A 16,363-nucleotide genomic window follows, 5' to 3' on the forward strand; every position below is an offset into this window, starting at 1 on the left:
GGGTAAAAGTTCTCACTTCTTCCAGCAAAATGTTTTCCAACATAAAAAAATGTTTTCGAACATAAATCTAAATAAAAGAATAAATATTAATGTTTAATACAACTCGGGCAGTGTTACACATTAAAAAGATACTGGTATATGGCATTACTGAGACAGGTGGTACGTCCAGTTATACTGTACCAGCTTCAAAAATATATGCACTAACATTGTCAAACACAAACTGAACTTCACTATGAAGAACTGGTAAAAAAAAATTAAACCGGTTTATATGAAACAGGTATACAATTTCTCTAAAAATAACACAAATAGAAATATGCCATCCTATAAACAGATTATCAGTACCTATTCACACTTACCTCTTCACTACCAAAATGCAGATCATTCCACTTTTTCCCCACATTTTCATACACCATAGGGTTTGAATAAACAAAGAAAAATTGATGAAGCTGATCATGAAAGCTTTTTAAATTTACAGTGTTCCACACCGTCAGAATATTGAAAATGGACTCCAGCATGATCCTCCCTGCTATTTTCTTTCCATTGACAACACCATCCATCACCCTTTTTTTCTCCAGGTCTAGCTTTGTTCTTATCCATCTTATCCACTGATGCATGCCACCACTTGGCTGTGCACAGATGATGTCATCATACTGATGCCACTCTCCTAGAACAACAGAACATTACTTTCAGTTTCCAAAAAGGCATTCTTCAGAAATCCTTACAGTAGCATCCAGCAGAAATGAAAGAGGGGAGAGCACTTACCCTTCTGGTTAATCTTGACAGCATCCCATGCAGCTGGTAGAAAATCTGGGTACATCTTTCCTGTGATCTTTTTCTCTTGCAGCAATTCTTGCACCTCCACTCACAGTTGTTCTCCCTAGTCTGGAGCATGCATGTGCGTGCATACACACACAAACACACACTTGACAGCATACACACTCACCCCCTTTGCCCAAATGACTCTGGGGGGGGGGTTTATGATGGTATGTATCACTTAGGATGCTCAGCTACTGACCCCCTCCCCCAAAATCAATCCATTATACCACCAAGAAAACATGAAAACTGACAATTTTATAAAACTTAATATTGACTTGCTATAGAGTTCCAGACAGTTATGATGGAGGGCAGAAATAATAAAACCACTGCATTAGTCCCCGCCAAAGGTCAAGTGATACAGTAAATTCTCACTTATCAATTATAGCATACTTTTGGGGGGTTTATACAATGTCTTGAAAACTTGAGTGAGATCCTACCCAGTGTCCCAAAATCACTAATAGGGAAGGATAAGCCTGAAAAAAAAGTTGAACTTCAAGGCAGAATGCCATTAAGCATAACCCTGACAGAAGATATTCATGTTCACGGAAAGGTAAGAACCACAACTCACAGCAGATTGTCATGAAAACACAGTTTTTTTGAAAGCAAGATACGACTCTCTGCAAATTAGAGCAGGAAACTAGCAAGTCAACTGGGGGCCAGGTTAGTGATGGCCACAAGGCAGAGTACTATCTAAAACAAAAACTTCAGGTTCAATTAACCAGATGACACGGCAGTAGATGCAGCAGTATGACAATCATGAAGTTAACGTCCCAAAGGAGAGACAGGTTTTTCTCTTGAGTTAACAAACAGTCCCCTTCAGAAACTCTTTCACCAGCCTATATACTGAGTAGATGTTTGTCTTTTAACAGATCATGAATCACCTATATGGCTGACATATGTAACCTGACACCGGAACAGGTTAAGCCCAGATCAAAAAGGATGCAAAAGATAGGCCAGACAAGATCAGAGACTACTAGCCAAGGAAGACGAAAGGTATTTCTTGGCTCAGAAATTCCATCTGTCCTTGCAAATGGCCTGAGTGAAAGGCTTCCTGACAGCCATTAATATCTTCGGGGGGGGGGGGGGTGACAGAAATCAACTGCAACAGCAGTCTTTCTTTCAGTTTAATGCAATCATCCTGCAATAACTCAGGAGCCATCACTGTAACAGGCTCTCATCAGCCACCATATGGTGACAAGAATGAGCCTTGACCTCCAACACTAAAGTCCTAATAGAATGCTAAGAATGGAAAGAATGCATTTACAAACCCTCTCCCCATTCTAAGAATGTATGCAATGTCCACTTAGCTCTAGTTTTAGCAGGAGAGGGATGTAGAAGATCTCTGAAGGACAGGTCACTTCAGTGCCAGTTAATAAAGTAAAAATGTTAATTTGCCAACAGAACTGTGATCAACCAGAACTTATCTAACAATCATTCCTCAGTACAAGTTCATGTAAGCTATTAAAAAGCCAGTGATGGCCCAAGTCTATTTTTGGGCTACATTCGGCGAACAGTATTAAAATTCACAATGTATAAAATAAGCAAAAAAACTGTTAAGATGTAACTTTATAAAATCTAAACGCCTTTTAGGAAGTAACATAGAAAGTCACAAAGTAGCATCAAAATCCAAACTGAAACCCAAAATACTATATTTGTTCAGTAAACTCAACATAAGATCTTTCAGTAGAGGTCAATGTAACAGTAAAATGATGCTTTTGAGTTTGCTACCTTCTTGTTTCTTAATTGTGGCCAAATTTCCACAACTTTCTCCCTGTGGAGGTCAACATTGGTGCTGTGTGCCTGTGAAGTTACATATGCAAGTGCAAGACATTCCCAAATAAATTCAGTTCCAGCAAGAACTCCCTTCTCTCCAGTTCAAGTACTGAAGTTCCACAAAGAAAGTGCACAAACATGTAAACTGTAATTATACATAAAAAGTCTCCATATTGAGAGAAAGAGGAAGGGAAACAATACTTATCCTCAAAGATCTTCTGATATGGTAGATATCTTTAGAAATTGTATTATTTTCACTGGGAAGGGTCAGTGTGATTGTAAAACTGTAGGATCTCTCTGCTACCATTGGAAGATGGGGAGTTAGTTACATGATCCCAGTAGCACAGCTGTGGTTGCTGTGGCAAAACCTACCCTGTTTCTGACTGGCTCTGAGGTGTAGAGGGATGAAGCAATGATTACAACCTAGATGATCTTAAACAGATTTGTGGCTCTTGGGCACTGGAGAAGCCAGGGAGGTTAGGTGGGTAAAAGCAACTAATGCAAGCTCATCTGTTCTTGGAGGAGTGGATGCAATCTTATCAACTAATAACCACACATACTAGACAGAGAAAGGTATCCCAGCATGTAGCACTATAGGGCTAGGAGGTGTGCTTGGCTATGCCTTCATTGCTGCCTGAACACAGAGGAGGATATAACACGACCTCTCTGTTCCTCATGGCTAACTGGATAATTGATGACCTATGAACAGAGTGAATGGATAGTAGTGAAGGCACTCAGATGGTCAGCAGACAAAGGGGACAGAAAAAAAGAGGATATCCTGCCTCTGGAATGTCCTTTTAATTTGGACTTGTTAAAAAAGTATAAACAAAAATTCACATAGCATCTGCTACTATATTTTGTGCAGTAAGTGGTGGTGTTGTTGTGTCTTTCAGCTTTTCCCAGTTAGGGGTCACCACAGCTGAACTCCTGTACGCTAATGATTGGTAGTTGATTTTCACATGCCGTGTTACCAGCCCTGATGCACAACCTTCAACAAAGGTACGCCCATTCACGCATGTCTCCACGCAGAAGACGCTCTCGCTGAGAATCGATCTGGACAGCGTCTTACTGTGAGGCGACAACGCTACCGCAGCAATTCAGCAAACATACTAATTTAGCATTTGCTGAATGAAGAGACTGAAGAGGAAAATCCATTCTCATGAGAAGCTTTATTCAAACTACCGAACACCGGGGTAATCACATGGGACCTTGTAATCCCTGTTGAAGCTGCAACCGTTATACCACTACTATGCATATATGCTGTATTCAGTTTCCTTTAAGAAAAGCTGTAACAGATACGTTGAATTTAGAATTGCATGAATTTGTTTATATATATATATATATATATATATATATATATATATATATATATATATATATATTAATTACACACAATAATTCCAGAATTTGGAACATTTCAGTATTCAGAGAAAAGTGCTAGTGTCAAATCTGTAAATTTACGTAGCAAATTTACAGAAACTACATACTTAGGTTCATAGGTATACACACAAGGCTAATGACCACCAGAACCTTTATAATTATAGCCAGGCAATCCAACTCAACTGTGCCCCCTTGTAACATGTCTAAATTAGAGGAGTATGTTAATTAGGAGGGGCATGTTAGGAGGTTGCTAAAAAGTTTTGTTGGGGGGGCTATGTTAAGTTAGGAAATGTCTACTGTCTGCCTCGGTCTATAGGAGACATGGGGGCCAGGCCAGGGGTGAATTTACGATTTCCCACCCAATGTTAGAGAATGATTAGTGTCAGCCTCTGTCTATAAGAGATACAGGAACCAGACCACAGATGAATTTATAATTTTGCATCCAATGGTCAAGGTTAGATTTGACTGGAGTTAGGGATGGACTCTGCTTGATATGAATGGGGAGCCTATTCCAGAGAACGGGGTTCCTTTGAAACGCATATCTTTCTTGCCAGCATGTTCTCTTTATGTTGCATCCAATGAGTGCTGTTATTTTGCATTAGTTCAGGGGGGGGGGGGTTCCCTGGAATAACTCCTGCAGCAGCATGATTTTGGTCAGTGTGGCTTTATAACTAAGCACTGCAGTCAGTAAAGTACTGCTCCAGGCTATATTTACTTGTAAATTCTACTTAATATTGGTATCTTTTCATATTGTCTTTTCCTTCGACTTCTGGAAGTAGAAGGTACTTCTGACTGCTCCCTTAACTAGCAGAAGTGTGTTGGGACTCTACAAATTGTACACTCTGATGCAAATAGCTGTAATTATTACAGACACTGTTTGTATCATATGAATCTGTGAAGATCTTCAATGTGCATGTCTGCTTCAACCAGGATAAGAGTTCATATTGCTATTTAAGATTTGGTAACACCATAACTTGTCTATTTTTTACAAATACTGGTCTTCTTGAAGGTAGGTTATTATTACTCCGTGAACCCTTGCCTTCCTTTTTTATTTCTTCAGAGATGAAACATCCTTCTGTGTGCTGACTTACCTTAATATGTATACATTTAGTACACCGTTTTAATCAGTCAGCTTTAATACGTAAAGTAAAGTTTATCAAATTTAAAGCAACAAGTTTGCACTGCAAGTGATCACAGCCCCTACAATATAAGGGATTCTACACAGTAGGTATTTAATTTACTAAATAGGAAATGGTCATGCTACGCTGACTTTCAGAACTCAGCTTCCACATAAACCATTAAAAGGTCAGCCAGCTTCCACATAAACCATTAAAAGGTCAGCTTTTACATGTGATTAAGTAACCAAAATTGTAAAGTTTCAAATGTATACAGAAAGCAGCAGGCACACATGACTGACGTGTAAGAAATAAAATAGTATTTAAAAAAAAAAATTGGATCAAAAACATTTAGATTAAGCACTTTCATCCCATAAATCAACGGGACTTCATCAGAATGCAGGAATAACTGCCACTTCTTTTTATACTAAACTGTTAATTGTAACAATGTTAAAATGCAATTACTCACATTGAGTCAATTGTTACATGGGGTGGCCACAGTGGTTAGCTTTGCCGCTTCACAGTGAGAGGCTCTCTGGTTCAATTCTCGGCTAGGGTGCCTTCTGTGTGGAGTCTGCATATCCTCCCTGCTTTCTTGTGGGTTTCCCCCCGGTTTCCTCCCACATTACAAAGGTATGCAGTAGGTGGATTAGACACTCTAAATTGGCCATAGGTGCAAGTGGGTGTGTGAGTGATTGGGACAAATGAACTATCTTGGCAAGGCTAGCCACCCGGCAGTGTAAACCTTCGCTTGAGATGATCATCACTGTTAAACTGACACCCTGACCCCATGTGCAAAATGGGAAAAAGGGGTTGTGGACGGATGGAGTCAATTGTTACATACAAAATCAGTCATCCCAAATTGTTCAACAACCTAAGAAATATATTTCCAAGATTGACTTTTTTTTTTTTAAACAAACATTTTTAAAAAGTTGCCTCAAACTCTACTATATAAATATAAATTAAAATTCATTATTCATATTACCAATTAATATGCCAAAACACTATTAAAGTACATCATTCCTTGACTACCATAACAGTATCTTAAAAAATGTGCCTGTACACAAACCAACAATTTTAGATAAAAACAAATGACATGTTTGCTGCCCTTAGTTTTAAGGCAGGTTGAACACTCGGGGGGGGGGGTGTATTTTAATTTAATCTCAATTGTCAAACAATTTCTTAGTATTCCAGTCTTGGTTCTCATTCCCCTCCCCTGGGGTTTGTTTCAACTACCTCCAAAACAGTAAATTTAAAAACTTTAAAATGTTCACATATTAACGTCCGTTTAAAAAGGGAACTATTCAAGTTCTTTTTTTGAATATAGCATATATGCTAGTAAATTCTCTAAGATCCGTTCTGTTTTTCGCACCTAAAAACAAGGGCAACTTGTGTAAATGGCAATATAAACTAATCTCAAAGAAAAATTACCTTTTTTCAAACAAATTATTGTACCCAAACCATTTTTTTTTAATTTTACACCCTCCAACTATAAAGGTACACAGTTTGCAAGCAGCACATTTCACAGTTTTGTCTTCTATTGTTCCTTTAAAAGGGACCTTTCCTCGTTGCTTATCTTTAGAAAATCCAGGTCCCTCCAATAATGTTTTAGTATTTGTGGCTTTTTTTTTTTTTTTTTAAACACAAATTTGGGCTGAGTCCCTACAATATTATTAATTTCAGAATTCTAAAAACTATAGGTAACCAGTTATTATATTCTATAACCAGAGCTCATTCATAGGAACCCATATCCTCCTCCTCAATCTGTCTCCAATTAATTCTATTGTTAAACAAGTTTCCCTTACACTAAGGATGGGTTTGCATTTCTTTGCCTATTCATCCAAAATTTCCATCGCAATCTCCTTGATAAGATTTCTTGGATATCCCCTTATCAATCAACATTCCTTTGAATAGACTCATTTCACCCCTAACTTCTTCCAAACAAGATGTCATTCTAGCTATTCTTATGTATTAAACGTTAAAAAATGTAAATAGGAATTACTAAATGGTGCCTACCTATAGATAAGTGATTTAAAACCATTTGCTGAACTACTAACACAGGTGTCCAGACAGCTGATAAAATGTTTTTAATATTGTATGCACATTTTAAAAACTTGTAGCGCCAATTAGGTAATCTATAAATGGAATGATCTCCTCTTTGGGTCTATTCCATATCACAAAGATATCATCAAGGTATCTCAGATATAACTTACAAAACCTAAAGTATTTGGATGTGACAACATGAACCTTTTTCCAGTTGAGCAATACCACATTAGCACATATATGGGCACATAAGGTCCCCATTGCTACACTATTTGCTTAAAGGTTTCCTTCAAAAAATAATTTTGTTGTTCAACACCATCGCCACCAGTTCAGTAACCAATTTAATTGAATAATTTGTTAAATTACTACAGTTTACCAAACTTTCATTAAAAATCCTAATCTTGAATCATTTAGTATTGAAGTAAAACGTTCAATAACATCTATTGTCAAAAAATAAATACCACTTAACCAAATCTCAGGCGTAAGCCTTGCTAAAAAAGTCCCATGAGTCTTTCAACAGATGTGAATAATTTACAATGGGTAAGTTTCTGAATTTTGTGCTGCTACTATTGGTCTAATTAAGGTTGTAAGATATTTTTATGGATCTTCAGGAAGCCAAATATTGTAGGTATAAATGGCTTTTTAACTTTAAAAAAACTCATACATCTCTTATGTTCATCAACCCATTCAATAATTGTTCTACATTTAAATCAATGTGTTGATATGCAATATTAATGTCATTTTCTGATACTGGTAAATAATTGTGAGAATTATATAACATATCAAACATGATACCTGAACAGTTCATACTATCAAAAATTACTGTACCCCCCATCTTTGTCAGGTTTCACAATCCAGCTGGATCTATCCTCCCTGACTGACTGAAGTAATGACTGTTTTTAATACTCAAACTGCATCTTTGATAAGGTTTCTGAGGTGTTTTTTACTCAGCTGTTAACTCGTAAAGATCTGTACCACGTGCTTTTTCAAAGGCAATAATTAAAAGATATGATAGGAGATTAAATAGACTTTTCTTTTTAACAATACTAGTACTTTTTATATTGTCTATACAGTTCACCTTTGTTTCAAACATTAAAGCTAAAATTAGTTTTCAAGTAAATGATTTTAAATTCCACCAGAAAGTCTGCCAGGTTAAAAGGTATTTCATTTAGCAATCCCCTGTCCCTTTTTCTTTGCCTTTAACCTTTTATCAATCCCTAGCATGTTAGGCAGTCTCTAACCTGCAATCCAAACTTCTGCTTGGCCTCATCCCTCTATTACCTTTCTTTTTTCAGGTATTTGCCCCCAAAACCTTGGTTCCTTTCCAGTTTTCTCTGCTACATGGATATTGATGAAGTACGAATAACGGTGTTCCTGTTACCACATAGGCTAGTGTTGTCAAGACATTTAACATGCAATGTTAAGAAAACTGCCATTAAGGAAACATTAATGTTGCTAGTTCATCTGTAAACATGTGCTTTCCAGATGTATTTCATAATTTCATTCACCATAAGCAAAATAAATTCATTATATAAAGCATTTTCTCTGTGCATAAAATCACTGCAATCTTCTCTATTTGTACACTGCAAAACTTATGTTAAATTATACAGAAGATCTAACATGCATTAAGACACAGTAGCAATCTAAGAAAAAGTTTGAGCCCAATGAGTACAAATTTGGTTCTGCACACAGTATGTCAGCAAAGTATTAGGCACATTCAATATTTTAAAGGTAACTTTTGATAAAATATTGATTTCAGCACCAGTATTTTGTTTAAGTGTTAAGTTTCTCGGATAAAAATTATTCTCAGCAGTCCCTATATTTTCTAGTTTGCACTGCATCCAAATTACACATTTTAATGGTACCTAGCAACATTTCTGCTTTAACCTGTTTTGACTAAGCAATATGCAAATCTTGCTGAACAGCCTTATTATGACTCTTATACATCTATGTGAAGTGTTTATGACTTCCAGTGTTTACAGATTTGGTAAATGTTCTACAATACAGTGTGCATTCTCCTGTCTATAATCAGACCTAGTACATGCACAGCTCCATTTTCAATTGCAGATTTATTTCAAAGTATGAATTTGGATGCCACATGGTTACTTGTAACTTTTTTTGCTTCATTTTATCCTTACTTCATGTACAGCCATTATTTTGTACACTTTCACTTTCTTGATCAAACCCTTGATTTTATATAATAAGTAAGCTTTTAAGTTTAAACAGCAAGAGCTTAATAAAATATGCCTCTGAAGTTTATAATTTTTGATACAGTACATAATTCCTTACCAGTGGATCTTATAAGGCAACAAAAGTAAGTATTTTGCTTCGAGTTTAATTCAAATCATACTGGCATCTACTGACTACAAAGCTCTCTAGTGGGAACGAAAAAATGTGCCACAAACCACAGGATGAAAGTAAAAAGAATCCAACTTTTAATGACAGTTTTGTGAAACCAGATAAAATCACAATTTAGAATTCACAAAAAGATGCTGAGCACTTTTGTTCCATTACCTACAGGATTTCCTCAGATTAAACAAACAGGAGTCAAAACATTTAAATACTCAGCTCAATTAATTTTAGACCAATCATACTAGTCCTATAAAACCAATTCTTCTTGATAGGCTGGTAACACTGACATCATTACGGCCAGCAAGGACCATCTAAATTAAGTATTACAATTCACCTTAAAAGCTACTCTGTTTAAAATGTTAAATGTAAAATGTTACCAGCTCTCCTTTACAAATTATGGTTACATTACAATTCACAAAAATAGTTCTAAACTTATAAACCTGAATATACATAAAAGATGATCCTAAATTGTCATCATGTAGACTGACAGCTTGAAATAATCTTGCCAATCAGTTAAGCCCTAAATGACACCCCACACACAAAAAAAGTGTACTATGAATAAACTTAAATGGTAGTACGAAATGTACACTATAATCAGAAATTAATTTTAAAATGAATTAAATAAATATTGTATAAAGCAAACTTTTAGTAAATGGAAAATCTATATATTGCAAAGATGATGTGAACATACAAAGAATACAATGCTTGTATCAATAAAATAAAGCCTGTTCTTATTCATAGGTTAAACATTACGGCCTACAAGGATACAGGCAATATTGTATGTATCAATCATATCAAAAAAGTCAATATGAAAAAACAGGTTCTCTCTCCAGAGCCTTTAGTTTAGTAAGCAAGTGATCAAGCACACCTCGTTTAAACCCAGCCAATTACCGGCATTTAAAAACAGTTGCCAAAACAATTCATGTGTCTCTCTCTAAATGTAAATGCCATGGCCCACAACCTAAAATTATTTTCAATCTTTTCTATTATTACAAACTTAAATTCATGCCCTGGAAAGCTTGAAAAGTGTTTGGCTAGAGCATTAGTTGTTTTACCTCTCGATTTCATCAAAGACTGAATGCAATTTTAGGGGTTGGCCATGACATTTACATAGAGAAAAATTAATCATTTTGACAACTGTTTTTAAATGAATTTCTGGTTTATAAGGTTAGAACTATTTCTGTGAATTTTAATGTAGCCATAATTTGTAAAGGAAGGCTGTTAACATTTTACATTTTAAACAGAGAGGCTTTTAAGGTGAATTTTAATACTTAACTGAGACTGTCCTTGTTGGCCGTAATGATATCAGTGTTACCAGCCTACCAAGAATAGGTTTTATAGGACTTTTATGATTAGTTTAAAATTAACTGAAGTGGGTATTTAAATGTTTTGATTCCGGTTTGTTTCATCTCAGGAAGCCCTGTAGGTAACGGGAAGAAAGTGCTCATCTATTTGTGGATTTTAACTGCCATAAAAAGTTGGATTCTTTTTACCTTCACCCCATGGTTTGCGGCAAGTTTTTTTTTCATTTTTTTAGTTTGGATTTCTGCTTATATTCTAATTGGAAAAAGACACCTTCCACGTGGAGAATTCTTCTTTTATCCACAATACCCTTGCAATTTGTTTCTCATTACATCTAGATGTCTTTTTCCTCCTCCTTGCAGCTAAAACTTTTTCAAAGCTTCTTGTGATATGAAGGAACAATGCTCGCCCAGATTAGTTCTTGCTTTTACTTAATTCCACTCACAATGAGAAGCAGCTCAAGTTTCTGAATCCAGAGCTTCCAGTTCTCAGACAAGTTACCATGCAGCTTTAGATAATGCTAGTGGCTGTACTATTAAAATGTAGTGTAAAAGCTGCACTGAATATTTGTAGCTCAGTGGTCCTCTGCAATATGTGGAAAAAATGTGTGCAAGAGAAATCTGAAAATGTAATTAATTTGAATTTTAAACAAAAAAGTCTTTAATGCAATAAAAAAATACAAAAATTGCATTTCTGAATGAGCTTTACTTTGGAATTTAGGAAATAAAGTAACTTGCTACTATAAGTAGCTGTGACATTGCAGCACAAGGTCACAAAAAGGAATAAGTAAGAACAAATGACTCTACTGGGGAATGTAACTTTATAACTGGTACCAAATAAAATGCGTACACAACTTCCGAATGTTTATTGATAGTAGTCCACCAAAACAGCAGCAATAAAAGCAGGTTCCTGAAGCAGCAAACATATATCCAAAATAGCAAACACAGGCAACATACACACTTTTTTATAGAAAATTAAAAAAAGAATTCACACAAAAAATTAGACAGTAAAGTATTTCACCCCTATATATGGGACTTCAGACTGATTAACAATAATAGTGACTACAGCATTTAGGCAAATCCAAACACATATTCAGCAATCACACTGATGAATCAATTAGTGTACCACCCCTTCTTACAACACACTACAGTTTTCCATATCATTTATCCCAGGAGAGCTGCATGCATTTAGTTTGACTTACGACATATAATCATTCTATTAAGTCTTCAGCTGCCTCTTTCCCATAAGGTGAACGCATTCCTTTCGAGACCAAAAATTTAAACTTAGGAAATTCACATACAAGGGAGTATTTATATAAGGCATTTAAAACATCCCTAGATTTCAAAGCATGGCTCATATGTACATTTTGAAAGTTTCCTAATTGTCTGACAGTTGGCACAGAGGGCAGATTCCCTTAGCCCTCATTTGCCTGCTGTATGACCTTTAACAAGTCACTTTACCAGAAAATGCGCCTAGATTGCTCCAGAAAAGGGACTGTATGTCCATTGCATCTACCTGGTTAATGAATGGGTTTTATTATTATTAATTCTACTTATCTTGCCTATATAGAATGATTGACAATTTACATAGCAAGCTACATACACATCAATTTTGAATTGCAAGAAAAAATATATATCTGAAATCCTAATGCCTCAAAAACTCACTTTGTTATACCCTGTCAATAAATGGCAACACTTGTTAAGATCTCCACACACAATCATATTCTCATTGGATTAAGTGCTACTGGGCTTTCTTTCAAGTAGCTCTTTTAAAGTTAAACCCCCCACAAAAATAAACCTTGGTGTGTTCTCCAGGTAACTTCGCAGCCCCTGGGAAACTCTTCTGAATCCTCCACTTAATATGAAAGACTCTCACATCTTTCATTGCCATTAGTTTATCTGCTGTGTCCTGGAAGTCAAGCAACTTTGTAGCACTTCATGCATAATGCACAGTTCAAATTTCCCAGCTCATTCCACCAGTATACTAGCAACTAGATTTTCAGCATCTCAGTAAGATAACCCCTCTGCCTGAAGCTATTCTTTAAATATTTGGTCCCTTTTCACAAATTCTTCTTCAATTTGGAATAATCTACTAGTTCTTACAATTTGGCCTTTTATAATCTTCCTTTCAAACTTGGGGGGGGGGGGGGTTGCATGGTAGCAAAATCCAACAAAGTCTGTTTAAGACTGACATCCATAGTAAATTTCATAACATTTTCAACCTGATTAAAGGTACCAGAAAATCATACATTCATCAGATGATCCTGTGCTAATTAAAAAAAAATATATCAATAAAATGCCTAAAAAACACAGTGTGTGCCATACATTGTGTCGAGGAAATATCTTCTTCCTCCCACACTGCCATAAATACATTGGCTTAACTCAGCACGGCTGCCCCGTAGCCACTTTAGTATTTTGTTTAAATGTTTGACCATTAAATTCAACAAAATTAAAAGGTAAATAACATCTAACATTTCGGTAATTAATCTTGTTTACTTGCAGCAATGTTTTGGTATACAAATAGTTTGAGATCCTTCCCAAGCCATCATCTTTTGATATTAACAGAATACAGAAAGCATACATCTACAGTATACAAAATGTCTGAATCATCCAACCTGATTTTATCTTACCGTCTGAATTAATCAATAGTTTTTTTAAACAAGACTTTGTGTACTTTACCACATATGTCCATAGGGTCATAGGTGTATACTAGGGTAATAACCACTAGGTCCTTTATAAGCCTAGCCATCCAAACTAAATGTGACCCACAAGTTTTATGTTTCAGACATTTATAAAGGGTGATTTTTGGTTATGACATGGTTTCCTGGCTGCATCTGTCCATCAAATACATAGCCACCAGACCTGGGTGAACTTCCAATTTCCTATCCAAGGGCCAAATTACATGTCAACACAGTTAGAAAAGGATTTTTGTTTGACATAGATGGGGAGACTGTTCCAGAGAATGGGAATTCTCTGAGAAACATGTACGCCTCTCCAACCTGTCCTATTTATGTTTCCAGCAAAATTTAGGTCTTTGGGTCTAGTAGCTCTGATGCGGTTTGCTTTGTGGATATGCAAAAGGTTCGTCAGAGCAGGATCTAAGAATGTGTTGTAAGCCAAGCATAGATCACCTCTTAGTAGTCTTTATGAGACAAGAGTATAGCGATAGGGCTTTGAGGCAAATGACAAAGGGCATTGTGTTTATCCCCTATATTCTTTTTTTAAGAAACCTTTACAGATGTTCCAATTACTTCATGTGTCTGGTCAGGTACATACCAAAAGGGGCATTATACTCTACGATAGGTATGTTGAGGGCAGAATACAGTAGTATGATGACCTCTCTGGACCTTGATGCAATGTCCTCTCTTATAAGCTAAGCAAAATAGAAGGATTTCCTTACTACCTTGGGCACACATTGGTCGAAATTTAGGTGACTATCCACAGGACTTTGCAGATCCCTGACTAGTGAGTTAACTAATAGGGGAGTTTTGTCAATGACAGTTTCCCAGGGTGGCCAACTTCCCAAAAGGCACTAAACTGCATTTCTTGGCACTAACGTTTAAGCCATAGCTTTGGCACCAGTCATTTGTCTGTTAGACCTTCCTGTAGGGTGTTTGCGTCTTGGGAGTATTCTATAACTGCTCCCAGTTTGCAATCATCTATGAACTTGGCCAGCCAGAAGCCTCTGACATACGCTTTGACTTCACAAAAGTAGATGTCAAACAGGAGTTGGCACAGCACGCAGCCCAGAGAAACTCCAGTACTGAATGGCACACCTTTGTGGGGGTGGTTTCGCCGATCCTAAACTCCTGGGTCCTATCTGTCAAGCTGGCTATAGAGTGCATTATACAGGGGTTTATGCTTAATTCCATAAGTTTGTTAAGAATGGCCAAGTGAGTACTGTACCAACGTCTTAGCCAGATCAAGGTAGGTCATATGCATTGATTTATCCTCACCTATTTCCTTGGTGACTTTTTTCAAAGACGTCTACTAGGTTCAGTAGGAATGACCTTCCAACGATGAAGCCGGACTAGGATGCATCCTAAAGTCTTTGCTTATAATTTTTACAATAATTCTTTCCATGACCCTGCAAATAAGACTTGTCAGATTAATGGGTCTGTAGTTTCCAGGACATGCTGGTGGTCTGCCTTTATGAAGGAGGGAGCAACCATTGCAGTGCTTCATTCTCATGGCACAAAGCCTGTTTTGAGTCTACAGTTCAAGAGCGACTCCAGTGGCCCTGATAAGTCATATTTTAGGTTTTCAGGATGTATCCCAGGATATTATTGGAGACAACTGAAGTTATGTTCTTGTCCTTTGCGAGCAGGGCCAAGACATATTCTCTACTTACAGTTGCAGGGTTTATGTTACAGGGCATCCCTTGCAGGAGTGGCTGAGGGTGAGTGGGGATAAAACTGGAACTGAATTTGTCAGCCAGCACATTCACTACATCACCTGGCTGAGTGAATGTGGCAACATTAACCACAAGTTCAGCACATTGCTGTGTGCTGCCTTTGTGACATAGTTGAAGCCCTTATGGTTGTCCTTTGGGAGGCTACTTTATCTTCAAAGCTGGCTTTATTGGATTTAATTAGCCACCTTAATTGTCTATTTAGTTTGAGGACAGCCTTTTATCTGCATGGGAGTTACATTTAATGATTTTAGCCATATTCTTTTTTATTTTGTTATACATCCTGTTTAATTTGGGATGCCACCACGGTATTTTGTTTTTGGAGTTAGTTTTGGGCTTACTTCTGGTATGTAAAGCAGCGTCTCAGCAGCCACTTGCATGGTTATACAGGGCTTCTGTGAACAATCCTTCATAGGCTGCCGTTTCCTCTGGGTCTGGAGAAGCACTGAATTTTGACAAACTATTGTGTAATAAAAGGTAGTTTGCCTCTGAATAGTTCCTAACTGTTATTGGGTTTTCTGGGGTTAGCGAGACAATTTTAAAGGACACAGCTTTATGGTCAGACCTTACCAGTGAGGATATAGCATTGGGAGGGGCAGTGTTCTTCCATACTTAGGAGGTCCAATATACTGAAGCCTGTAGTGGGCATATACACTAACTGGCCAAGGGTGTTTATATTTACTCAATGTTGTGGAACATTTTGAGAGTTTTAATTCTTTTTGGAATGTAAAATTAATGAAAGTAAAAAATAAAGCTATATCCATAAATTACATAGTCACACACAAATTGATTTAGCAATACCCATATTTATAGGACATAAGAAGTATTTAGGAGTAGGGATTAAAAAGAATCCTATTACGGCAGCTAAGGATAAGTGGGAAGATACTAAACAAAAGATAACACAAAAATTGAAAAACTGGAAACTCCTGTTTTTGTATCTGGATACTAAGACACAAGCAGTGAAAATGTTTAGTTTTATACATGGGGTCATGCATATTTTTAACAAGAAAAGTTGTGGGCAATAATTAATTCACACAAGCCTAAAATGCCCTTTTTGTATATTTGCAATTCATACCCATAGTTCCTTATGACGTCCACACCATTTTTGCACCTGGCTTCCTTTAACTAAGCAAGTTGCCAGCTAATAGCAGTCAGTATTACAAAGTGCAAGT

The 16,363-nt window shown here is 36.7% G+C and overlaps 1 protein-coding gene across 1 annotated transcript in view; it reads right to left on the reverse strand.

The window, feature by feature from the left end:
• Positions 1–16,363, reverse strand: part of RNF213 (ring finger protein 213) — a gene marked incomplete in the record, with an annotated part of 2,890,576 nt that overhangs the window by 2,241,966 nt on the left and 632,247 nt on the right. Inside the window, 1 exon segment of the mRNA XM_044069632.1 lies at positions 357–664. Coding sequence (XP_043925567.1) covers positions 357–664 — 308 coding nt within the window.

This window comes from Protopterus annectens, chromosome 4.part0 (genome assembly GCF_019279795.1).
Source record: "Protopterus annectens isolate FY-2018-M chromosome 4.part0, PAN1.0, whole genome shotgun sequence".
NCBI lineage: Eukaryota > Metazoa > Chordata > Ceratodontiformes > Protopteridae > Protopterus > Protopterus annectens.